At 41.6% G+C, this 21,976-nt stretch overlaps 5 protein-coding genes and 1 long non-coding RNA gene across 6 annotated transcripts; 3 read left to right on the top strand and 3 right to left on the bottom strand.

Annotated features, from left to right (window-relative positions):
- Positions 1-1,100: 1,100 nt before the first annotated feature.
- On the top strand, positions 1,101-2,295 carry LOC145698170 (uncharacterized). Its single transcript, XM_081775371.1, has 4 exons — positions 1,101-1,134; positions 1,179-1,752; positions 1,815-1,992; positions 2,035-2,295. Exons 1-4 carry the CDS (start codon positions 1,101-1,103, stop codon positions 2,194-2,196), a joined length of 948 nt encoding a protein of 315 aa, XP_081631497.1. The 3' UTR covers positions 2,197-2,295.
- A 485-nt stretch (positions 2,296-2,780) lies between these two features.
- Positions 2,781-3,572, top strand: LOC145699914 (uncharacterized). The gene is made up of 3 exons (XR_014134109.1): positions 2,781-3,055; positions 3,123-3,245; positions 3,389-3,572. It is a non-coding gene; the product is annotated as an uncharacterized LOC145699914 (long non-coding RNA).
- Positions 3,573-3,652: 80 nt separating this feature from the next.
- On the bottom strand, positions 3,653-7,153 carry LOC145698877 (calcium/calmodulin-dependent protein kinase type 1-like). The gene is made up of 9 exons (XM_081776110.1): positions 6,746-7,153; positions 5,667-5,738; positions 5,333-5,467; positions 5,199-5,289; positions 4,940-5,076; positions 4,580-4,696; positions 4,276-4,467; positions 4,139-4,226; positions 3,653-3,891 (listed from the first exon to the last, which is right to left on the bottom strand). Exons 1-9 carry the CDS (start codon positions 6,844-6,846, stop codon positions 3,778-3,780), a joined length of 1,047 nt encoding a protein of 348 aa, XP_081632236.1. The 5' UTR covers positions 6,847-7,153; the 3' UTR covers positions 3,653-3,777.
- Positions 7,154-8,022: 869 nt separating this feature from the next.
- Positions 8,023-9,328, bottom strand: LOC145699020 (uncharacterized). The gene is made up of 6 exons (XM_081776270.1): positions 9,257-9,328; positions 8,920-9,003; positions 8,814-8,879; positions 8,626-8,772; positions 8,512-8,581; positions 8,023-8,181 (listed from the first exon to the last, which is right to left on the bottom strand). The coding sequence occupies exons 3-6, from the start codon at positions 8,867-8,869 to the stop codon at positions 8,071-8,073; spliced, it is 384 nt and encodes a 127-aa protein (XP_081632396.1). The 5' UTR covers positions 8,870-8,879; positions 8,920-9,003; positions 9,257-9,328; the 3' UTR covers positions 8,023-8,070.
- A 2,138-nt stretch (positions 9,329-11,466) lies between these two features.
- On the top strand, positions 11,467-20,508 carry LOC145696338 (uncharacterized). The gene is made up of 11 exons (XM_081773359.1): positions 11,467-11,708; positions 13,346-13,421; positions 14,014-14,263; positions 14,400-14,535; positions 14,601-14,788; positions 14,888-14,987; positions 15,156-15,459; positions 15,506-15,633; positions 19,600-19,615; positions 19,659-19,743; positions 19,783-20,508. The coding sequence occupies exons 1-11, from the start codon at positions 11,687-11,689 to the stop codon at positions 19,873-19,875; spliced, it is 1,398 nt and encodes a 465-aa protein (XP_081629485.1). The 5' UTR covers positions 11,467-11,686; the 3' UTR covers positions 19,876-20,508.
- Positions 20,501-21,396, bottom strand: LOC145696339 (uncharacterized). The gene is made up of 5 exons (XM_081773361.1): positions 21,301-21,396; positions 21,085-21,248; positions 20,911-20,969; positions 20,717-20,862; positions 20,501-20,676 (listed from the first exon to the last, which is right to left on the bottom strand). Exons 1-5 carry the CDS (start codon positions 21,384-21,386, stop codon positions 20,547-20,549), a joined length of 585 nt encoding a protein of 194 aa, XP_081629487.1. The 5' UTR covers positions 21,387-21,396; the 3' UTR covers positions 20,501-20,546.
- Positions 21,397-21,976: the final 580 nt, after the last annotated feature.

The raw sequence follows: 21,976 nt of genomic DNA, 5'->3' as shown, positions 1-21,976 counted from the left end.
GCGGCGAACCTGACACGGCAGGATTATCGGTAGCCTTCGTTTTTCAGCGAAGTGGCCGTGGGATGCAACCGTACGTTCTCGGCCGAAACCTGCTGAGCTACGTTTTCACGGAGTCATGGTAAAATTTATGTTGCCAGCACTTTAGAGTTTCATAAAACTTGAAATTTTTCGCCCAAGCAGACATGTTGATCTCCTAAAAGCTCTAGATGAAAACCGCTTTAGAAAGCCGAAGATCAACTTTACAAATTTCGAGACAAATCCTCTTAAATGCAAAGCTCAAGCAAGGTACAGTTTCCTGAATTGTTTCATGAAATGAGAAGATCAGATTCTTTCTCGTTCAAGTTTTGATACGTTTACTTTTGAATAAATATCGGAGAGTGAAAGAAATAGCTGCTACTAAGCTCCGTAACTACGGGATTGGCATTCGGAACTATGAATTGGCCCCCCTAGGAACTATGAAGGGGTTGTAATTGGAATTTTTTACTGATGCAGTAAATTAATAAAAATAAATGTACTTTTTTTAAAATGATTTAATGTCAATTAGTCAGTGAACGATTGGACTCAGAATTCTTGACTGTTACAACAAAAAAAAAACCGAAATCAAAACCAAGAGTGACTCCACCTCAGAATGTCCTTTGAAAAGTTATTCACCAGATTAAAAGTTGTCGTCATAAGCAACTCGGACAAAAAGGCCTCTCGCGACTAAATCAGATGGTCATATTTGCAGACCTATTCAATCTAGTGAAAAGTTTTCGTCTGGCAATCTGACGATTTCACAGCACAAGTTAGTCTTCATTTTTTTTTCTAAGATAGCAATCAAGAACGGGGAAGTGGAAGGTAGTTTAAAGAAGAAAACAAGTGAAGCATAAACAATTAAACTTCTGTGTGTTTTTTTTTCAATCATACCGTGGTAAAGAAGATCCTTGAGGAAATTAAACGGATTGTCGCCAGAGGGAAGCAGAGATAAATACGCGTATCTTTTTGTGAACCACCCACGAGAGGAGCTCATACCTTCAAAAATAACAATTGGAAGTCGAACGTATCATTCGGTAAATCATAAGAAGAGAAATTAAAAGAAAGTCAAAGAGGAATTGGTGAAAATGAAAACTGGCATCCTTCTGGCAGTTCTATTCGGCAAGTCATATTTAAGTTTATTCAATTTAAAGAGATGTGTTAAGGAGTTTCCTATGCGCAGATAGACCTGTTTTTATCGGGAAGGGAGAGAAGGCAAGTCGAAGAGGGAAGTGGTGATTCTGAGACAACAACAAGCACCACTACTACTACAACAACCACAACTACAACCACCACGACAACCACCACCACGAAAACTACAACATCAACGACAACTACAACTACTACGACGACTACGACGACAACGACAACGACAACCGCTTCTACAACATCAACTACGACAACGATCGGTACTACAACAACTACTAACTCTACTACTACTACTAACATGTCCACAACAACAACGAGTGCACTAACAACAAACAACAGTTTATCAACATCAACAACAAGTACAACTTCAGCTCCGGCCCAATCAAAAATCCTCATCGAGCAACTTATTGAGTACGAAACATTTGAGCTCTTCAGTGACGAGTTCGAAGATCCTGACTCGCTAGAATACCGCGAATTTGTGAAGAAGCACGATAGAGCCTTCGGACAAGTAAATCAAATAACAGCCGTCAATATCAGTGCAGAATGGATTTCTACAAACATAACCTTAGAGGACTACACTGCAAAGGCTAAGTAAGTCATTCCCAACTTTTTTGATTATAATTTCATCGTTTTAATTAAATGTCTTTTTATAGACAAACTAATGGACGAGCATCCCTTATTGACACCACTGAAATCGACCTTGTCTTAACTGGACCAATGATAAAGGTTTATATGAAAGTCACATACATAAAAGAAGACGCCAGAAACATCGATGAATTTACTGATAATGACATTACCCAAATAGAAATGGAAACGAAAAGTATTTACAAGGTAAAAAGAGCCTTTGCGATGATATTTTAAAAGTGATTTTAGAGCAATTTCAACGAATATTTTCCTGAGTCTTTGAAAGGAAAGATAACTGGGGTTGTTCTTAACGATCCCAAGGTAACAGTGACCGATATAAATTCTGAAAGTTCAGCATCATCCTTTCTATTTTCTTATTTCCTCCTGATTCTCCCTGCTCTCATATTTTAAATACTACTGATTTAAATACCATCTCGAAAATTAGTCTGCTCATTCTGTAGCTCCGATTTTGCCCAAAAAAATTTCGACTGCTTCATAACCAGTTCTGTATAGAAATAAATGTCAAAGCAAAAATTATGGAAAGTCTTTAAACAATTAATGAGCGTGATGGAATGTGGTTTTGCTTGTGCCATTAAAACAACAATAACTGGATTATTCCAAAAAAGCTTATAGAGGTGTGGGTAGGCCTAGACAAGGAGCGAATGAAAGGATAAGCCGAAGAGCAGACAATTATTGATCCAGGAATGACCTTTTTCCGGCTGAAGGGAGCTGCTGGAAGAAAGTAACTGAAAGGCAAACTCATAAGGATGCTCAAAGCCTCTGTAGAAAAACGGAAAGATTTGTCGAATGGAATTGTTCAAAGGTGCGAAGAGCTTCCTGAAAGTCAATATTGAACAGCAATGCGGAAATGAAAGACAGATTTTAGAAAATAATGCCGATTGTGACAAGAATTCCGAGGTGGAATCCAGGAAATCCGGTTTTTACAGTTATTTTTTTTTTAATTTGAGAGTTGAAAAAGAGGTAAACCATTAAAGACGCTGGATGGAACTCGTGCTCGACGGGATTATGCCCATATTAATGGATTAAAATACAACCTTTAGTGTAAAGTAAATACTCATTCGTGTGACCAAACGCTCTTTTAATCCTCGCGAAAGTGCAGTAAAACGTATGAATTCAGTAATTAAAGATTGCTGTTGATATTATATTTTCGATTAAATTCGACTCTATCTTTTTATCCGGCCTACGTAATAGTTTAGGCCAGATGAGCTTGCGCTGAAACTAGAGCATTTTACAAAGGCGGCGCTTACTGGTAACTATTTCAAAGAAACGCATTATAGAACTTTCGCTTAGAAGTTTTCTCTTTAGAAATTTTTAAGGCAAAGAAACGCTACCCAAGCCGGGCGGAAGGAAGATGTCAGTAAGGCTGAAAGCGTCAGATTTGCCAGTACAGCATGAAAGCGTGTTCAAGAAAGTTATGAATAGAATCCGGCGTATTTCCGGTAAGCAAACTGCTCCTGCCACCTTTATTTTGCCAGGAGATTTTCCTTAGAAGGGTGACTTGGCGGGACGATTGTGGGATATTTTTGGCATTTGGAGAATCTCCAGAACAGGGAAGAGAGAGATTGTAAATTTTATGCTTTAGATAGCAGCGATGATCAGAAAAAACCACCACCGGGCAGTCTATCTAGGCCTTTTGGAATAATCTCCAAATTCGCGAAAGACATGAAAGAAAAAATCACTATCAGCCCTTCAAATTCTGGCTCAGCGACTCCTGTCACCAGCAGATCCAGATCTTCGTCAGAAACTTCAAAGAAAAAAGCCTTTCAATAAAGTCTCAAGAAAACGTTTCTCCTTCTTATATAATAAAGCATATCTAGTACAGTGTTTGTAGTTTTTGTTTTTGTGAACAGAAAAATTCCTCTCTATGGTTTTTTGTTGATGTTGGTAAGCTGCAAATCGCAGTAATGATTGTGACAGTTGTTGAAATTCGACGGCACAAGAAGGTTGAGAAAAGCATGCGTCGTGTTCCTATCACTTCGTCGTGGCAGCACTTGCCGGTGGGCAATCTGAACACGTCCCCGCTCCGGACGAATCGACTTTCAGCCGCTGCATGTGACGGATGACAGAGGTCGCGTGAAACGCTTGCTGAAATTCATCATTAGTGTTTTCTTTCTCGGAATTGTCAATAATTGTCCATTAAGCGACGATCAGAAAAGGATCATACATTTTTCATTATCTGCTACTGTAACTGACAGAGAATACTGATCCGCTCTATCAATTATGGACACCTTATGACTCTCGATATTGTAAAATATACATTTATCTACCGGTACTGCGAAAGAACAATTTTGACAAAAATGACTACGAATTTTTTCTGAATATTTTCAACTACCTTCCATTTCTGTTTTGCCAGGTGCTTTCGCATATTCGATGTGACCACACTGGTGATATCCTTCGTCGAAGCCATACCGCCAGAAATCCTATAAACAAAAAGCGTTCTCTTCCTTGATTTCGCTTTCATTCTTTTACCATGGATGATCCAGCGCGTCTTTACATGTGAATCTTTTGAGCGGGCTCTTTTCCATGAGGTGTTTGATGAAATCCTTTGCTGAATCTGAAATCTCGTCCCAGTAAGGAGAGTCGAATTCGTACTCGGCTTTTTTGATCTGCTCGAATAAATTTGCATCTGATTCGTCGTAGAAAGGAGGATACCCGCAGAGTCTTAATGAAATTATTCGATTATAAGATCTTAACTTAAGATTCTAAAGTAACTGATAGCAAGGACTATTATATACTTGCGTTATTTCTAGCGCTAACCCTAAGCCTAACTTACAAAATATACGCAATGACGCCAATACTCCAAACATCAACCGCTTTCCCATATGGTTGTTGAAGCAAAATCTCCGGCGCCACATATCCTGGAGTACCACAAGCTGTTTGCAACATTGCAGTATCACTAATCGAGGCTTCAAAGTCTTTTTTCGAGCATCTACTTCCTGCTTATATCGTGTTTTCTAACATAAAGGGCTTGAAATCCCTCCAAAGACGGATTTACAGTGATCGATGCGAGAGTGGATTATATCGCCAAAAGACATACAATCTACCGCATGCGGCGGTTTTCTGAGGCCAAAAAGGCAAACAATTATTTAAGAATATTTTAACAGAAACAAAATAACTCTAAATATAAATGAAGCCATCCCTGTACAACATTTTTGACAAACCAAAATCGGACAGCATTATTCTAGCATCGTCGTCTGGGCTCATGTAAAGAAGGTTTTCTGGCTTGAGGTCTCGGTGAACGATTCCAAGTGAGTGCAAGTACTGGACGGCCTGAATAAAACAAGTGATAGTCGAGGATAATATCATTTTTTGAATATCGAAAAACGTACAGTTGAAGCTTTTGGTGGGAATGAATTTCTAATGAAGCTCATTTTTGAAAGGTTAATGCTCACCTCAAGGACTTGTTTAATAAGTTCAGACGCATCTCGCTCGGAGTAAGATCCTTTCTCCACAATGCGATCGAACAATTCGCCGCCAGTCACTCTTGATTTTGTTAATTAACGATTTCGGAACGCGTTAAACTCACAATTCCATGACTAGATAAATATGGCTCTGATTGTCGTAGAATTCCAGCAGCTCCACGATGTTTGGGTGCTTGATCTTCCGCAGAACATTGATCTCATTGTTGATTGCGTCCGCTTTTCCACGCAGTACTCGGCGCTTTTCAGAGGGTCATTTATGAATTTCAGCTTATTGGCAAAAATTAATTGTTTAAAGAAATTATCGATCGTGTGTGAGAATATCTTAAATAAAATAAATTTCCGCTTTTATCTAATTGTGACGTCAAGTTATGACGTGAGGAGCAAGTTACAATGTTAAACAAAATACGAAATTAAATGTTTAATTTAACGACCCTTTCCGGAATACACTTGATAGCCGCAAGTTTCTTTGTTTCCTTGTGCTCAGCCAACTTGACTTCTGAAAACGCGCCGCTGAAAATAAAGATGAGACGATTGACCTTTAGGATAGACTTTTCAGTATAAAGTTGGTAGACGACAACTATCAATTATTTTTATAAACATTTCGATGAAAAAAACGTTGCTCAAAACTGAGTCCTTGATCAGACAAGTGGTATTTTGGAATGACCAAATTGGGCATCAAAATTTGCAATCAAGGAAGAAAACCACCGCAGCCATAATCCGGTATTATTAACGCGGCCAATTAAACTTGGAAAAACTCATTTCACCGCGCATTTAATCAAATAATCTCCAAGTGCATGTATTTACGCACATTCATCTATCCAAGTAATCATCTAGTGAAATTACTTTTCCGCGGCCTTGGGCGCGAAAATCGATCATCATCGACATACAAAAAGCTAGGAGTAAGGAATAAATTGTGGCTTTGTAGAAGTAATTGATGGATTAAAATTGGCCGGGAGCAGTTCACCGAATCAATTTTCCTCTTGCCAGTTTCTTTCAAACCCGTTTGGACTTCACGGGCTGCAAAACGCGCCGGGTTTTCGTATCGCAATTCTTGCTAAGCTATGCGTACTCCGTATGTCTTTAAGATAAATATTTAAGTAGAGTTATAAATACATTATTCAATACGCTGCCTGAAGCGCGTTTGGCGGGAATAGATACTGAATCAATAAAATATGCACGGATAGATTTGAGCATGATTGGGGGATTCTCTTCCTCTCCAGAAAGACAGATTTATCACTGTCAAGGGCGACTTTTATTAACAGCATCCTGGTTCATTCTTCCAATATATATTTTCTATCTGTTTTCTTTTTTTTAGATTTTTTTATTTATAATCATTGATTTCAAATAACCTTATAAAGAATTTCATTGTTCAAGGTCAAATCTGAAGAAAAGAGGACTGGTTCTCAGTTTATATTGTGAGAATTTTGAAAAGACCATCTTTGAAAAAAATTGAATAGGATAGAGCCATGTGGTCAGAAGAGTTTGTCTACATGCGCTATTGTCTACTAGAAACTCACGTGCCGAGGACGTGGGAAATTTTGTACGAGTTCGAGATCGGAGTTTTGTAGATTGGTGTTTTCTTATCAATCCCGTTGACTCTAGCTCCGTTCAATTCCATTTCTGCAGCGTTGGGGGTGGTCTTTGGAGGGGGGTCTGCGCCGTTCGATGGCGGAGATTTGGAGGACTTGCTCGACGGACGACGCGACGAGGAATTCTTCGACGAGCCTTTAGACGAGTTCTTTGACTTGTCGGGACTAGAGGGCTTCTTTCGAACTTTTTCTCCCTTTTGCCCGACAAGGTTTTTCAATTGGTCGAAAATCTTGCTCGAGTTGGGGTTCCGCGGGGAAGAATTTCGGGGATTATTCTTCTTCTCTTCTTCTTTTTCTCTCTTTGAAAACTGAAGATGTGATTTTAAGAGTAGATCCACTTTCCAAAAAGAAAAAGAGAAACGCGCGAAGCGAGAAGAGAACGCAGATGCGCGCGGAGCTCGATAGCCGGACGAGGGCGCTGCGTGAAAGAAGCGTGAGGAATAGTCTGAAAACACACCATCTGAATGTGAAACGCAGAGGATCGCCTTGGAATTATTTACAGCACGACTTGTTAGGACGGAGAAACCGGTTGTTTGCGATCGCGATCATGGAGGAGAACGGCTGATTTATAATTGAAAAGAGTTGCTTCTTTTTATCTGTCTAGTCGGACTGAACAATTCGTATTATAGAACTTTGCAAGATCCGAGTGGCCGAATGAAGTGGTTGAATGAATTTTGGATGAGAAAAACCTTATAAAGGTGGAACTTTGGTTTAAACTTTTTCAGGCGCTTTTTGTTAATTTTAATAGGAACATGTTGTTCTGAAGGGCTTTTATGTCACCCAAAGCACGCAATGATCGTGTTGCTTCTATAATTTTTGACCACGACGATGATGAATAAAAGCTGAACTGCGGTGAATCCTTTGAATCATTTTTCTTTCTATAAAAAGGAAGGAATAGTCAACCTTCATTATGTTGTGTGTGATATAATTAGTTTTTGAAGGAAGAAGAGTCAATGTCAATAAAAGACAAACTCTACTGAACCTTGCTAGTTGGCAAGTTTGCGGATGAATTAATTATCAAGTACCGGTATATTTTTAGCAGAATCTTTTTCTGTCGTTTCTTTTTCTTCATTTTTAATGAGTTACACTTTGAACTGCGATAATAACGGGACATCATTCATGCATTAAACAGTTTTGTCGAAAACTGTGGGACTCGATGCACATGTTTATTAATTCTTTTTTTTTATCAATCCATGATATACAACGCAAGTTTATATATTTATATGAATTCCAAACAGTAAACAAGAGAGGCTCTATTTAAGAGTGTAAGACCAATTAATCGGCGTTTTAAGAAGGAGCTCGCGCTCTCGTTGAAGATCAAGACGTCTTTGCTCGCGAATGTACCGTCGGCGCTCCTCTGCGATCTAAAAAGATTTCGTTTGAAAGGTTACTTGGGTTTTGTCGAATAGTAGTCAAATGCTACTAAGTAAGGTGGGAATCTATGGCAGTAGTAATTGTTTGAAGAAGATTGTTAATTCAGCAGGGGATGTCGTTAAAATATAGACATCCGGATGAGATGCAAAGTTCAATTTAAAGGGCCTCCAGACTGGCTTTGAAAATTTACTTTTTAACAACATTTATGTTTTAGAGTTGCAAAGAGCAGTATCGCCAGGATGACAGTATTTGTGATGCGCTTGAGAAAAAAAAAAAAGAGACGCTTTACCCGTAAATATATAGCTGACATTTGCGTTTACCTTTTTATTCTCCTCCATATAGTGTCGTGAATTTGACAGCATCGATCGACTCAGCTCCATTTCAGCGCGGCTTTGGGGCTTTTGTCAAATCAATTATAAACACGCCTCTCTTACCTCGAACTGTGGAAATCACTGATTGCTTTCATGCTCTCACTTCGGCTAGTGTTGAACTCGTGTCGCCGTTTGTCGGCCGACTCCTGCATCTGGGCTTTCAGGCTTTCTCGTAGACTTCGTTTGTAGTCTTCTCGGTGTTTTGCGTTTCTATAATTCACGTTTTCCCGGGAAATTTCGGAGAGTCTTACCCGTAGAATGCGGGTTTTCGAGAGTTGATATAATCCATGTACATTTTGTGCTGCATATTGACCACTCTATAATTTTTCTTGATCTCCGATTTCTGATTTGACGCACCTGCTATGATTGTGAGCATGTTGATTGCCTGTTTCTAGCGCTACTGTCCTTCTTTGAATTGTTGGTGGATGCAAAACGTCGACTCTAGGAACAAATGTCAGATATGCTTTCAAAATCGACAGTTCGAAAGTTTTCTCCAAGGAAAGCCTGTTAGACTGATTGTCTGATTATAGAAGCTTATCTATTGAACCAGATTAACCAAATTAGATTTAACCCCCTTTCCTTCGTCCTCATCGATTTCCTCGCGACACCCCTAAGTTCAAATGTTCGGCGGGATTTACAATTTAATATGCAGGACGATAGTAGCTATTAAACTCTAATTAGACTGTGTTTTAACCTCTGCGCTTGTTGTTTGTGGAGGTACTGGCGGTCTGGCTTCGAGAGAACATTGGTTGACGAGGCCCGTAGTCCGGGCTTAGAAGGTTAATCAGATACAAGGGCCTAATTTTATTTTAATATTGATTGAACCTTTCCAAATAATAAGCGGGTCGATAGGGTGCCCGGTTAGTTTGACTTTTCAGAGGGGTCATTTTATGTTTTTTTTATGATCGTCTTGAATTTTGAGGATTTAAGAAATCAATCTCCGAATTCTCAATAGAAATGTCTAGACATGGAACATGGTAATGCATCCTGAAGATCAAAATTAAATTATTCATTGGTTGGTTCCAAAAAAACTCGTTTATGATTTCTTTTAAAAGAATTTTCGCCCCCTTCTTGGATCGGCATAATAGTCAGGCGGAAACCTTCTTCTCCCATGAAATTTAGTGGTGGTGTTTTCCATGTTGTTCTTAGTTAAAAATGATAAATCCAGCTCGATGCGTAAATTCTCTAATGACTTCTGAGAAGGTCGAAAAGTGAGCGATTTGGATTGCCTGGGCAACTATTGTGACTTCTGTTTGCACGAAATCAGCACACACTACCAGTTATACTAATAATTTGTTTGAAGATTACTTTGATAAGCCGATTTATCTTTTATCAGTGGACAAATGTCTTGTTCAGAATTAGCAATAAAAACAGAAGAAAAGATAGTGCCAAGTCAGAGAAAAAAATTGCAAGACCAAATGACCAAATTCCCGAATAAACTCGGCGAAAAAAATAATAATGTTTTTTATATATGACTCAGCCAAATCGGAATAAAGCTGATAATTGCGCGTTATACAATTACCTTTTCTTTTTTGAGTGCTTCTCCAACTTTGGATGCACCAAAACAGGCCATTCAAGTCTGATCTTAAGAGGTTCCTCGATGATCTATCGCTATTGAAAGAGACACTGACTGATTAAACACAGCCCTGACGTTTTCAAGCATCTAATGCTACATTCGGGTCTCGTAAATATGTGACGGTATGCACCTGTTTGCTTCAGCAAAAAAAAAAAGAATCATAAGCTCGGACACCTGTTTCGTCTCCTGTTAAAACCTCCTCCTGAGTCCTGCCAGACTGTGAGTCGGTGCTTGAAGATATTCTCGAAGTCGATCGAAGCCCAGAAGATCTGCGTGACGCGAATTTCGACAGTGGCACTGGCTCGTGCAAACTCATTCTCTCTGATTGTATCATAAATTGTCAGTAGTAGCGTTTTAGCGAATAAATCCGGGCCAAATTAAATCAGCGTTCGTTTATGTTCTCTTCTGATGGCAAAACAAAACAGTCCGAGGCTCGAGCAGAAAAGCCTTGTCATCCAATCCGCCCCTATTCTGCACAGAACTTCCCCTTTAGCCCGTATCTATAAAAAAATAGAATACAAAGAACCAACACTCCTCGCTCCTCAAGTATTGGCAAGAGGAAGTTTACTCGCTGCCTTCTTTTTTGTAAATAATCAATCTTGCTTCTCACTATCTCCTGATAGCAAACCATTTTGCGGGGCTATTTTTGCAGATTTTCGTATTTGCAGGGCGATTAAATAATTATGGAAGTGGAGAAAAAGTTTTAGCTGACGTTTGAAGTTGCCATGGTAGTTCCGATCTTAGCGGGAAGAAAAAGAAAAAACGAACTTGTTAATTCAGCTGGTGCTAATCGATTGGTCTTCCTTGTTTTCAAGGCAAAGATTTTCAAAAATTAGGCCAACAGATAACTTAGAAAGGCCATTACGATTTGAAGAAATTTTTATGAATTATTATGAATTATTCATAAGCGATGGTAAATTATAATCAACGAGCTTATAAAAAGTCTTTTCAGCGAAAATTTAAATTTGATTGTACCAAAACGTCGTTGAATCTTTGATCTTGAGGTGGAGTCGATGCATGGCGTGGTGGTGGTGGTGCTCGAACACAGAGCGCGTGTAGCCCACCTGGTGCTGTCGGATATTTTTGGTGCAGTAGATCTCAGGGCCGCGTCAGCTCGGGCCAATCAGCGCGTCGCTCTGACACCACCACCACCACCATCGAGCTGTTCACGCAACCTCCTCGACACCAACCATTCATAGCGAGAGAACTTAGAGTAGGAAACGGTTCACTTCTAAATTATTACGTAATCTATACGAATTTTATATTATTTTTTTCAACAAGAGAAAACCTTCCATAAAAAATTCAAAAGTGAACCGTCTTGAAAAGGGTTGAACAACTCACAATACTCTTTGGTGTCATCATAAGTCTAGCAAAACCAATTTTTTAAAATTTAAACCAAAAAAATTTTATAAAAAATATATTTTTGGACATCTCCTGCCTGGTTAGCCAGCAGCAGCAGTAGAAAAAACAACTGTAGAAAAAATACACCCATTAACTTCGGACTAATTTCGAGAGAAGGAATACTTCGACTCACAAATTACCCTCAACATGTACGGCTCACCGAACAAAGGTAAGAACTTCTTGAACAGGGGGGTTTTTATTCGAGGGTTTACGAGGCTTTGATTTTCGAGCTTTCGAATCCTTTAATTTGGTAATTTTCTGAGTTGAATTCTCATTCTTATAATCATAATCAAATTAGACTTCCACGGTAAAATTAGATTGCTGAGAAAATTATAATCAACAAATCAACAAATGAGACTCCATTTGATAGTCTTGATTACTAAGTTATTCGTTCATTAATCAATTTCAACTTCACCAATTATTTTTTCTTTAGCAATAAACAAACTTACTAATAAAACTAAAGTAATCCTTCTAGCCCAAGTTCCAACTCGTCAATTATAATTATTATTAATAAAACAATTCCACCTGGATATATGTCGAGGTTTGAGCAAACCAAAACATTTGGTTGAGTCAATTTAAGTTGCTCACATGTTCAGTGATAAAGAAAAAACGTTTCGCGATAAGTTTTTGCACGTTTTTTATCATAAAAAATGTTGAGGCATTAGCTGATAAGGAAATTTCAAGATCAAATTTCTTCCGACCGAAATCAAGTTTTTTGCAATCAAAATAATCAGTTTTGAAAGTGACATATTCAGTTTTGAATTTGCCTGAATTGTGTTGTCTTCTAAATATATTTTGCGTTTTCGTTTTCCCAAACAAAAGAGTCGTTAGAGCAAGAGCCTAAACAAGCAAGATCCAAAATAGCGAAAGCTCAGCGAAACCGCACAAGGATAAACTTTCATTTTCTTGGATGATTTCTTTATTTGACGCGTTTAAAAATAAGCTGATTTCATAACTCGCGAAACGTGAGAGGCGCGAAATGTGTTTGGAGGGAGGCAAGTTTTACAAATTACGAATACTTTTCGTATTTTAAATGCAATCAAGGATAATTCCTTTTTGGCCTTGTAGACAACTCAAGCTCAAAGAATGAAATATTTGAATGAAGTATTTTTATCAATTTTTTCTTTGAAGAAATATTTTTTAAGAAAAAACTTGTAAAAGTTTCTGAAACAAAAAGTTTCACCCGTGAAATTCGCTCAGAAAAGGCCCTTTCTAAATGGTTAAATACATCCGCTGGAGGTATTTTGGGCTCCCCAAAGCTGATGAATGTGACCTTTTCGTGGATTTATTACGCAGTGCCAACTGTACCTTCATCCCAAATATCGCATTTCAAGCTCGCTCCCCGATCCCGCATCTAAATGCAAGATCAGGCGAAAAATGAGTTGCATAAACGGGACTGGGGCAACGTGGAGAGATGCGCAACCGGATCGCAGAAAAGGCCAAACCGCGTCTTTCTAACAACGTTGCTCCTAATCTCCGTCTTGAGCGCCCAAACAAAAATCAAATCATATTCCTTGCATATTCTTATCGAAAAATTTTTCCCCAATTACGGGAAATTTCTTCCCCTTTTCCTGGAAAATCTTTGAATATCATCAATATTTCTTAACCTTCGATGATCAAATTAATGTGACGCTCCTCGCGCGAATTTCGACGGTCAGTTAGAGTTACCACTTGAACACGTTACGGTTTCGCGTGGCCGATAACGAGTTATTCGTTATCTAATCATTCGGATTCGAGTTTTGAAGTCCTCGTCAAAGTTTATGTGCATCTCAAACTTGAGATGTGAGGCTAAATATTTCGATTTAGGACCTCCTGGATACTACATGTTGGACAGCCGATATGCTCATCGCGCCTACTTCCCACAAGAGTACGCTGAACAAAGGTAAATTCTACAGTCAGATTTATTCAAATCTTATTTTCAAAGCTCCATTTTCCGAATTTTCCTCCTTGATTTCAAGAAAAAAAACACAGGATTGTAAAAATACTTCAGCAAGGTTTAGAAATGCTCCACCAAAAAGCCGCGTAGTACACGGCGTGTTGCATAAACCCACAAAACATCTGTAGAGCGAATTTAGTTCTAGCCCACGAAAATTGTAATTTTCCCCCTCGACCTCAAATTAGGCCACCATCTGAGATGTTTTTTTGGTTGAGCAGTTGAGTAGGGTGAGATGAGAGTCCGTTACGCAACGCTCGGTCGCTCAACGCGTCCGATAACATGTCCCAGCGTCTAAATGGTGGTGCTGGCGGTGGTGGAGTGACGTCGTGTTAAGCTTTTTAAAATGACTCCCCCACGCGGACACCCGCGCGGAGCACCACACCGAGCTCCATCTCCCGCCGAGGCGAAGGCGGGTGTGGTACAAGTGCACTTCTAAACGCTCAGAGTGAGCCAAATCGTGCAAATAGCCGCCACTTTGGATGCCAACTTATGTACTCTCTCATTAATTATCGCAAGATAAGCATTTCTTTCCTTTCAGATATGCTCCTGTGGGAGGCTTCGTGCCAGCATACTCGGCCCATCCGAGCCCCCATCACCCCTTCATGCCCTGGCCAGCCGAACAAATTCCCGTCTTTATCCCAGCAGGAGGCCATCCCGATGCTTTCCTGGGCCACAACGGCGAAGGTCTCGTTCGCACTGAATCACACAACAGTTCCATCGACTCACGTGACTCTATCAACTCCAGCGGCAAGAAATCAAACTCACGAGGAAGAAAATCTCCCTCAAAGGTAAACACCATAAGAGCGCGCCAATAATGAGAGTAAGGAAAAAAACTGAATTTTAATGATTTGATAAAATGCTCATCATGAGGCCTAGCACTATTGAACATGGTTCGAAGGAAATGAAATAACCTTTCTTGTTCAGAACAAATACGTCCCAATCAAGCAACGCGGCAGCATTCAACTTGCTGAGATTGAGGAAATCGCTCAACAAGCAGAGCGCATGCGCATCAACGACAACTCAAAATCTCCACGACAGCGTCGCAACTCTGGAGAATCAGGTTCAGCATCAGTCGCTGATGCTCCTATCTTCTAATCCCCAGATTGTAACTGTTTTGAAAACTAGGTGGCTCGTCGAATGATTCCGGTGTGATCCAGTACTCGGACGAGGGCGACTACGACGCGCCAACTCAGGAAGAATCAGAAGCTATCATCGATCAGGTGGAGTATTATCTTTCCGACGAGTACCTTGCCAAAGACAAATATCTCCTCCGACAAATCCGATGCAAATCCGAGGGCTATATCTCCATCAAGGAATGGTTCCTAACTTTTATTTCTCGAAGTTTTTTAGCAAATTTATTCTTATTCAACATCAATTAAGTACAGAAGCTCAGTTGTGAACCAAGAAAAAAGCTTATGACAAGCTTCAAAAAGGTCAAAAAGCTCACAAGAGACTGGCGAGTTGTTCGACATGCTCTCAAATTAGCTCCGCAGCTGGAGGTTTCACCTGAAGGTAATGATTGATTAAGAAATAACCATAAAAGCCTGTTAAAATTGGTGTTTATATTTTTTTCCAAATTTTTCATTTTTGGAATAATAAAAATATAGAAATCTAAAAAGACCTCAAAATTTCGGAAAAACAAAAGTGACCATAAACGTGATATAACGTCTTTACTTCAAGGGTACCGTGTCAAACGACGAGACATCCTTCCGGAAACCCTCCGAAAGCCAAGACTGCTCACTTCTGTTGTTGCGATCCGAGTGCCTCCAGAGTTCGACAGCGTTGACCAGATCACCACCATGTTCCGCGAGTACGGAGACATCGGCCTCGTCCGACTCCTCCGGCCAGGCAAGGAGGTTCCTTCTGACTTGCGCAACTACGCCACCCAAGTGCCGGACATTGGAGACAGCCTCTGCGCCGTCGTTGATTTTGAAAGCTCTGAAGCAGCCCTCAAGGCTGTCAGAGAGCTCAAAGAGAATTTCTGGTGAGTCCGGAAAAGATAACAACGGCTGGTTAAAGTTTTTATTCAGTGAAACTGGAATGAGATTGGCCCTTTTGGGACCGCGAATGCGAAGAACTCTTTACAGACAAGATCGACTTGCTGCTCAGGGCAAGCTTGGATCTGACGATGGTTCTTCTATTTCTGACGATAAATCTAGGGTTCCGCACGATTGGACCAAAATTTTTCATTTTAATAAAATTTGGAGATTCCACCAAAATAATGCCTAGAAATTCATTCCTGGCCTCTGTTTTTCCAGAAAATCCCCCTTCAGCCCTTTTAAGGGCTTCAAAGTATATTTTGCCAAGGAGGCCTGCTGCGCGCTGATTGGCTGGCGCTCTTCGCGGGAATATGAATCGAGTACTGCACTGCGCTGTCACCCTGGAGTTGGCTGAGTGGTGAGCGCTTCTCTTCGCGCAGACGAGATGGCGAGCTCGAATCCAACCCGTGTCTCATTTTTTTCAAAAGCTTTCTAGCTTGGAAAACACGGATGGCCATTTCAGCCCCGTTCATTGATTTTTTAATTTAAGGGGCTTGACGGCCCTTCGGGCCGTTTCAGCCCCGTTCCTTGATTTTTAATTTAAGGGGCTTGACGGCCCTTCGGGCCGTTTCAGCCCCGTTCCTTGATTTTTAATTTAAGGGGCTTGACGGCCCTTCGGGCCGTTTCAGCCCCGTTCCTTGATTTTTAATTTAAGGGGCTTGACGGCCCTTCGGGCCGTTTCAGCCCCGTTCCTTGATTTTTAATTTAAGGGGCTTGACGGCCCTTCGGGCCGTTTCAGCCCCGTTCCTTGATTTTTAATTTAAGGGCTTGACGGCCCTTCGGGCCGTTTCAGCCCCGTTCCTTGATTTTTAATTTAAGGGGCTTGACGGCCCTTCGGGCCGTTTCAGCCCCGTTCCTTGATTTTAATTTAAGGGGCTTGACGGCCCTTCGGGCCGTTTCAGCCCCGTTCCTTGATTTTTTAATTTAAGGGGCTTGACGGCCCTTCGGGCCGTTTCAGCCCCGTTCCTTGATTTTTAATTTAAGGGGCTTGACGGCCCTTCGGGCCGTTTCAGCCCCGTTCCTTGATTTTTAATTTAAGGGCTTGACGGCCCTTCGGGCCGTTTCAGCCCCGTTCCTTGATTTTTTAATTTAAGGGCTTGACGGCCCTTCGGGCCGTTTCAGCCCCGTTCCTTGATTTTTTAATTTAAGGGCTTGACGGCCCTTCGGGCCGTTTCAGCCCCGTTCCTTGATTTTTTAATTTAAGGGGCTTGACGGCCCTTCGGGCCGTTTCAGCCCCGTTCCTTGATTTTAATTTAAGGGGCTTGACGGCCCTTCGGGCCGTTTCAGCCCCGTTCCTTGATTTTTAATTTAAGGGGCTTGACGGCCCTTCGGGCCGTTTCAGCCCCGTTCCTTGATTTTTAATTTAAGGGGCTTGACGGCCCTTCGGGCCGTTTCAGCCCCGTTCCTTGATTTTTTAATTTAAGGGGCTTGACGGCCCTTCGGGCCGTTTCAGCCCCGTTCCTTGATTTTTAATTTAAGGGGCTTGACGGCCCTTCGGGCCGTTTCAGCCCCGTTCCTTGATTTTTAATTTAAGGGCTTGACGGCCCTTCGGGCCGTTTCAGCCCCGTTCCTTGATTTTTAATTTAAGGGCTTGACGGCCCTTCGGGCCGTTTCAGCCCCGTTCCTTGATTTTTAATTTAAGGGCTTGACGGCCCTTCGGGCCGTTTCAGCCCCGTTCCTTGATTTTTTAATTTAAGGGGCTTGACGGCCCTTCGGGCCGTTTCAGCCCCGTTCCTTGATTTTTTAATTTAAGGGGCTTGACGGCCCTTCGGGCCGTTTCAGCCCCGTTCCTTGATTTTTTAATTTAAGGGGCTTGACGGCCCTTCGGGCCGTTTCAGCCCCGTTCCTTGATTTTTTAATTTAAGGGGCTTGACGGCCCTTCGGGCCGTTTCAGCCCCGTTCCTTGATTTTTTAATTTAAGGGGCTTGACGGCCCTTCGGGCCGTTTCAGCCCCGTTCCTTGATTTTTAATTTAAGGGGCTTGACGGCCCTTCGGGCCGTTTCAGCCCCGTTCCTTGATTTTTAATTTAAGGGGCTTGACGGCCCTTCGGGCCGTTTCAGCCCCGTTCCTTGATTTTTTAATTTAAGGGGCTTGACGGCCCTTCGGGCCGTTTCAGCCCCGTTCCTTGATTTTAATTTAAGGGGCTTGACGGCCCTTCGGGCCGTTTCAGCCCCGTTCCTTGATTTTTTAATTTAAGGGGCTTGACGGCCCTTCGGGCCGTTTCAGCCCCGTTCCTTGATTTTTAATTTAAGGGGCTTGACGGCCCTTCGGGCCGTTTCAGCCCCGTTCCTTGATTTTTAATTTAAGGGGCTTGACGGCCCTTCGGGCCGTTTCAGCCCCGTTCCTTGATTTTTTAATTTAAGGGGCTTGACGGCCCTTCGGGCCGTTTCAGCCCCGTTCCTTGATTTTTAATTTAAGGGCTTGACGGCCCTTCGGGCCGTTTCAGCCCCGTTCCTTGATTTTTAATTTAAGGGGCTTGACGGCCCTTCGGGCCGTTTCAGCCCCGTTCCTTGATTTTTAATTTAAGGGGCTTGACGGCCCTTCGGGCCGTTTCAGCCCCGTTCCTTGATTTTTAATTTAAGGGGCTTGACGGCCCTTCGGGCCGTTTCAGCCCCGTTCCTTGATTTTTAATTTAAGGGCTTGACGGCCCTTCGGGCCGTTTCAGCCCCGTTCCTTGATTTTTAATTTAAGGGCTTGACGGCCCTTCGGGCCGTTTCAGCCCCGTTCCTTGATTTTTAATTTAAGGGGCTTGACGGCCCTTCGGGCCGTTTCAGCCCCGTTCCTTGATTTTTAATTTAAGGGGCTTGACGGCCCTTCGGGCCGTTTCAGCCCCGTTCCTTGATTTTTAATTTAAGGGGCTTGACGGCCCTTCGGGCCGTTTCAGCCCCGTTCCTTGATTTTTAATTTAAGGGCTTGACGGCCCTTCGGGCCGTTTCAGCCCCGTTCCTTGATTTTAATTTAAGGGGCTTGACGGCCCTTCGGGCCGTTTCAGCCCCGTTCCTTGATTTTTAATTTAAGGGCTTGACGGCCCTTCGGGCCGTTTCAGCCCCGTTCCTTGATTTTTAATTTAAGGGGCTTGACGGCCCTTCGGGCCGTTTCAGCCCCGTTCCTTGATTTTTAATTTAAGGGGCTTGACGGCCCTTCGGGCCGTTTCAGCCCCGTTCCTTGATTTTTTAATTTAAGGGGCTTGACGGCCCTTCGGGCCGTTTCAGCCCCGTTCCTTGATTTTTAATTTAAGGGGCTTGACGGCCCTTCGGGCCGTTTCAGCCCCGTTCCTTGATTTTTAATTTAAGGGGCTTGACGGCCCTTCGGGCCGTTTCAGCCCCGTTCCTTGATTTTTAATTTAAGGGCTTGACGGCCCTTCGGGCCGTTTCAGCCCCGTTCCTTGATTTTTAATTTAAGGGGCTTGACGGCCCTTCGGGCCGTTTCAGCCCCGTTCCTTGATTTTTAATTTAAGGGGCTTGACGGCCCTTCGGGCCGTTTCAGCCCCGTTCCTTGATTTTTTAATTTAAGGGGCTTGAGATCGGCGTTGGACTCTGAGGTGATCAATCTCAGTTATGTCCCCAACCCCGCCCTCACCCATTGTTGTTAAAAGTCAAATTATCCAAGATTTTTACTTTGTTATGGTTTCTATTTAAAATTTTATCGAGAAAGGGCTTATTCACCAACAAGGACAAAATCGCGGAAGCTTAGAATAATCTTCCTTCAAATCGACCCTTGAGAATGTCTTCCTCATCAGCCAATCAGAGCGCGCCTCCTCAATTTTCACATAATGATAAATAATGGATAATTTTCAAATGGACAGCACATTAAAACCTTGAATTTTTTTAAATTTGTTTTTGCAGATTTGTGATTTTTAGGGTTGATTCTATCTACAGTGTTAAAGAAAAGTTTGTGCTGCCACTAGAAGTATGAAAAACCGAGAGAAATCGGCGACTCCGATGGTGAATCGGAATATTATTGTCATCATTTTTTTCGCCGTATTCGAAAACCCATAGTTTATACAAAGTCTATTTTTGATATAATAAGGATTCGGATTTTGAAAAATAAGGTCCTCCAATCGTGCGGAACCCTAGATAAATCTATCATTTCTGGCTCCTGGTAAATTAGATATTTAACAATGAAATCCTATCTCTTCGTTTAGCCAAGATTCTGGACATGGAGACAATCTCTCAGAGATCTCAGATGACAACTCAGGAAAGCTTAGCCCTGGTTTTGCTACTGAAAAGGTACAAAAGCTTATCAAAAATAGGAAATAACATTTTAAGGTCTTGAAACGACAGGTATCTCAAATCCGAGAGCCAGTTGGACCAGGCACTGATCAAAGCCGAGGATTCGCTCTCGCCCGACAAATGATGTAAATCGAGGATCTTTCTCGTCATTATCGGGAAAGCTATCTTTCTCTCTTACTTTATTTTCTCTATCGCTTTAAATTTTAGCCTTTTAACCAAAACTAAAAAAATGAAAACCAACATTCTGAGTTTCAACGAACAAGTGCTTAGGCTCTTCTTTTCCGATTAATTTCGATTTGAACTCCAGATGTCATAACTGGTGCCCCACGAGACAATTTTCTTTCTACCAAATCGCGGTATCAATTACTGAGTACAAAAGTACATTTGAACATTATCTTCTTGAACAGTTACTAACAAAATTCGCAATTTTCGTCTGCGGAGGCTTGCGCGCCCCCTAACGTGGTGAAACTCTCCGAGATTCATCTGCGTGACTCTTTCGTGAATCCGGGGCTGGCAAAGCTCACAATCGGTTTTGAACCTCGCCAGCCTCCGTTTCACGCCGCCGGCCAACCCAGATTCAACAATCTTCTTCTGAAGATCTTTTCCACCTAACTGTAGCTCAACCCTTCCCTTCCTTTGTAAAAATCTCTGAGCAACAGATACGTGCCGTTATTCGTTACTTTACTAACCATGAACAAATACAACGCTTTGAAATTCTTATTCCTGAAGAATCTGATTTAAATAAAGTCTGGTGATATCGAAGTTATGTGTATTTTAAAAAAGAACAAGCAGGGAGTTATTTACAATTGTCTAGGGCAGGTCATAGATTTTGGCACAAGCTTGGCTCCTTGGCAGCAGTCAAACAGGTTGACATCGTAAGTTTTGGACCCGCAGCAGGCTTTTTGGCTCATATTTGACCAGAATGGAAATCTGAACTATTCGTACCGCTTAAACTAAGACATTGACTTACCGGTCGGGAAACTGTCCACAGCATTTATCAGACTTTCTATCGGTCATCATTCTTTTTTCGATGCACTGGAAATAGGGACTAAAGCCCTTTTCGTAGCTGTTCATTATGTTAAAGTTCTTCGGGTCGTTCGCCAATAGATCGGAAAGCTGAAGACAAAAAAATTAGTGAGCAAACTTCCTTGAATGATTGATTACCTTGTAAACAAGTTCCGTATCGCATTCGCATGCACGTAGAGCGCAACTGTCCTCGTTACCTGAAAATTATAAGCTTACTATTCTGACTTAGTATATCAATCAGGAGCCCGTAGGAATCGCCTGTTCCGGACTTTGGTTTGGGAAAAAATATCAATCAAAAGGATTTTTACTTACTGGCGCATGTAAATTTTCCCGTTGCAATTATTCCCTGTACTTGATAAACATCGTGTCCTTGGGCAGAACATTGATAGTAGCTATCAATTGAGGAGCATTCGTGGCACTTTGACCATTTGCGGCAGATTTCGTCGATCTTATCCGACGGTTCCTTGTTCCGTGGTCTAACGATAGATATATTTATTAAGCGCATATCGTACTATGAAACGTGCATACCGTAAATCATGTCTGATAAGGAATGAACACCAGCACCCGTAGCCAAGTAAATCCAGGAAGCGAATTTGGATTCCCATTGCGAGCATTCGGTGTCTTATCGTAAGAGTTGGAAACGATGACTCAAAGTATTAACCGTATCTATTTTTAGAGTCGTTTTTTTTCAACCGGTTCCTGAGCATTCCAGCTATCTTTCGCGTATTCGGATGAATGCCATTATCTTGACCTTTTCCTTGACTTCGGCCCATCGAAAAAATGCTTTTATTTTTGTCATTTGGTGATTTTGGGTTAGTGACATCGTCAAGGGCAAGATTTTCTGTGTTCAAATCGAAGTAGGTTGAATAGTCAACGTTTTTGCCATTTTTGCGGTTCTTTCTCTTCTTTTTATTGGTCTTTCTAGGCTTGACGAATGCCGTTGTGGTTGTTGTAGATGTCGTAGTTGTTGGTGCCTCGGTTGTTGTAATGACCTTTGTCGATGTCATCTGCTTCCTTTGCATTCTCTCTAGACGGTTTTGCTTGATCTTCTGTAGTTTCCACCAATTCTCTGGCTTCTCAGCTTTCTCCTGTCCAAAAACAGCGGCGACAAGAAAAATGCTTAAAAGTTTCATTTTGTGCGACTTGGACTCGGAGCTATTCTAGTATGAAGCTTTTGCCGAGCAAAAAGAGCTCGATAACTAGT

This window comes from Oikopleura dioica, chromosome 2 (assembly GCF_907165135.1).
Source record: "Oikopleura dioica chromosome 2, OKI2018_I68_1.0, whole genome shotgun sequence".
In the NCBI taxonomy this organism is placed as follows: Eukaryota; Metazoa; Chordata; class Appendicularia; order Copelata; family Oikopleuridae; genus Oikopleura; species Oikopleura dioica.
Note: the sequence above shows the minus strand (reverse complement) of the source record. Positions and strands in the feature narration are given on the sequence as shown.

Coding starts and splice junctions, on each gene's coding strand:
- LOC145698170 (XM_081775371.1), top strand. CDS start 1,101: ATGAAAACTGGCATCCTTCTGGCAGTTCTATTCG. Junction 1,135..1,178: donor CCTTCTGGCAGTTCTATTCG/GCAAGTCATATT, acceptor AGATGTGTTAAG/GAGTTTCCTATGCGCAGATA. Junction 1,993..2,034: donor AAACGAAAAGTATTTACAAG/GTAAAAAGAGCC, acceptor AAGTGATTTTAG/AGCAATTTCAACGAATATTT.
- LOC145698877 (XM_081776110.1), bottom strand. CDS start 6,846: ATGGAATTGAACGGAGCTAGAGTCAACGGGATTGATAAGAAAACACCA. Junction 5,468..5,666: donor GCGGCTATCAAGTGTATTCC/GGAAAGGGTCGT, acceptor ACCCTCTGAAAA/GCGCCGAGTACTGCGTGGAA. Junction 5,290..5,332: donor ATTTATCTAGTCATGGAATT/GTGAGTTTAACG, acceptor AACAAAATCAAG/AGTGACTGGCGGCGAATTGT.
- LOC145699020 (XM_081776270.1), bottom strand. CDS start 8,869: ATGCAGCACAAAATGTACATGGATTATATCAACTCTCGAAAACCCGCA. Junction 8,773..8,813: donor CGAAAACCCGCATTCTACGG/GTAAGACTCTCC, acceptor CGTGAATTATAG/AAACGCAAAACACCGAGAAG. Junction 8,582..8,625: donor AGTGATTTCCACAGTTCGAG/GTAAGAGAGGCG, acceptor AAAGCCCCAAAG/CCGCGCTGAAATGGAGCTGA.
- LOC145696338 (XM_081773359.1), top strand. CDS start 11,687: ATGTACGGCTCACCGAACAAAG. Junction 14,536..14,600: donor TCGCAACTCTGGAGAATCAG/GTTCAGCATCAG, acceptor TTTGAAAACTAG/GTGGCTCGTCGAATGATTCC. Junction 14,789..14,887: donor AGGGCTATATCTCCATCAAG/GAATGGTTCCTA, acceptor CCAAGAAAAAAG/CTTATGACAAGCTTCAAAAA.
- LOC145696339 (XM_081773361.1), bottom strand. CDS start 21,386: ATGCTCGCAATGGGAATCCAAATTCGCTTCCTGGATTTACTTGGCTAC. Junction 21,249..21,300: donor CTTATCAGACATGATTTACG/GTATGCACGTTT, acceptor ATCTATCGTTAG/ACCACGGAACAAGGAACCGT. Junction 20,677..20,716: donor TGTGGACAGTTTCCCGACCG/GTAAGTCAATGT, acceptor CGAATAGTTCAG/ATTTCCATTCTGGTCAAATA.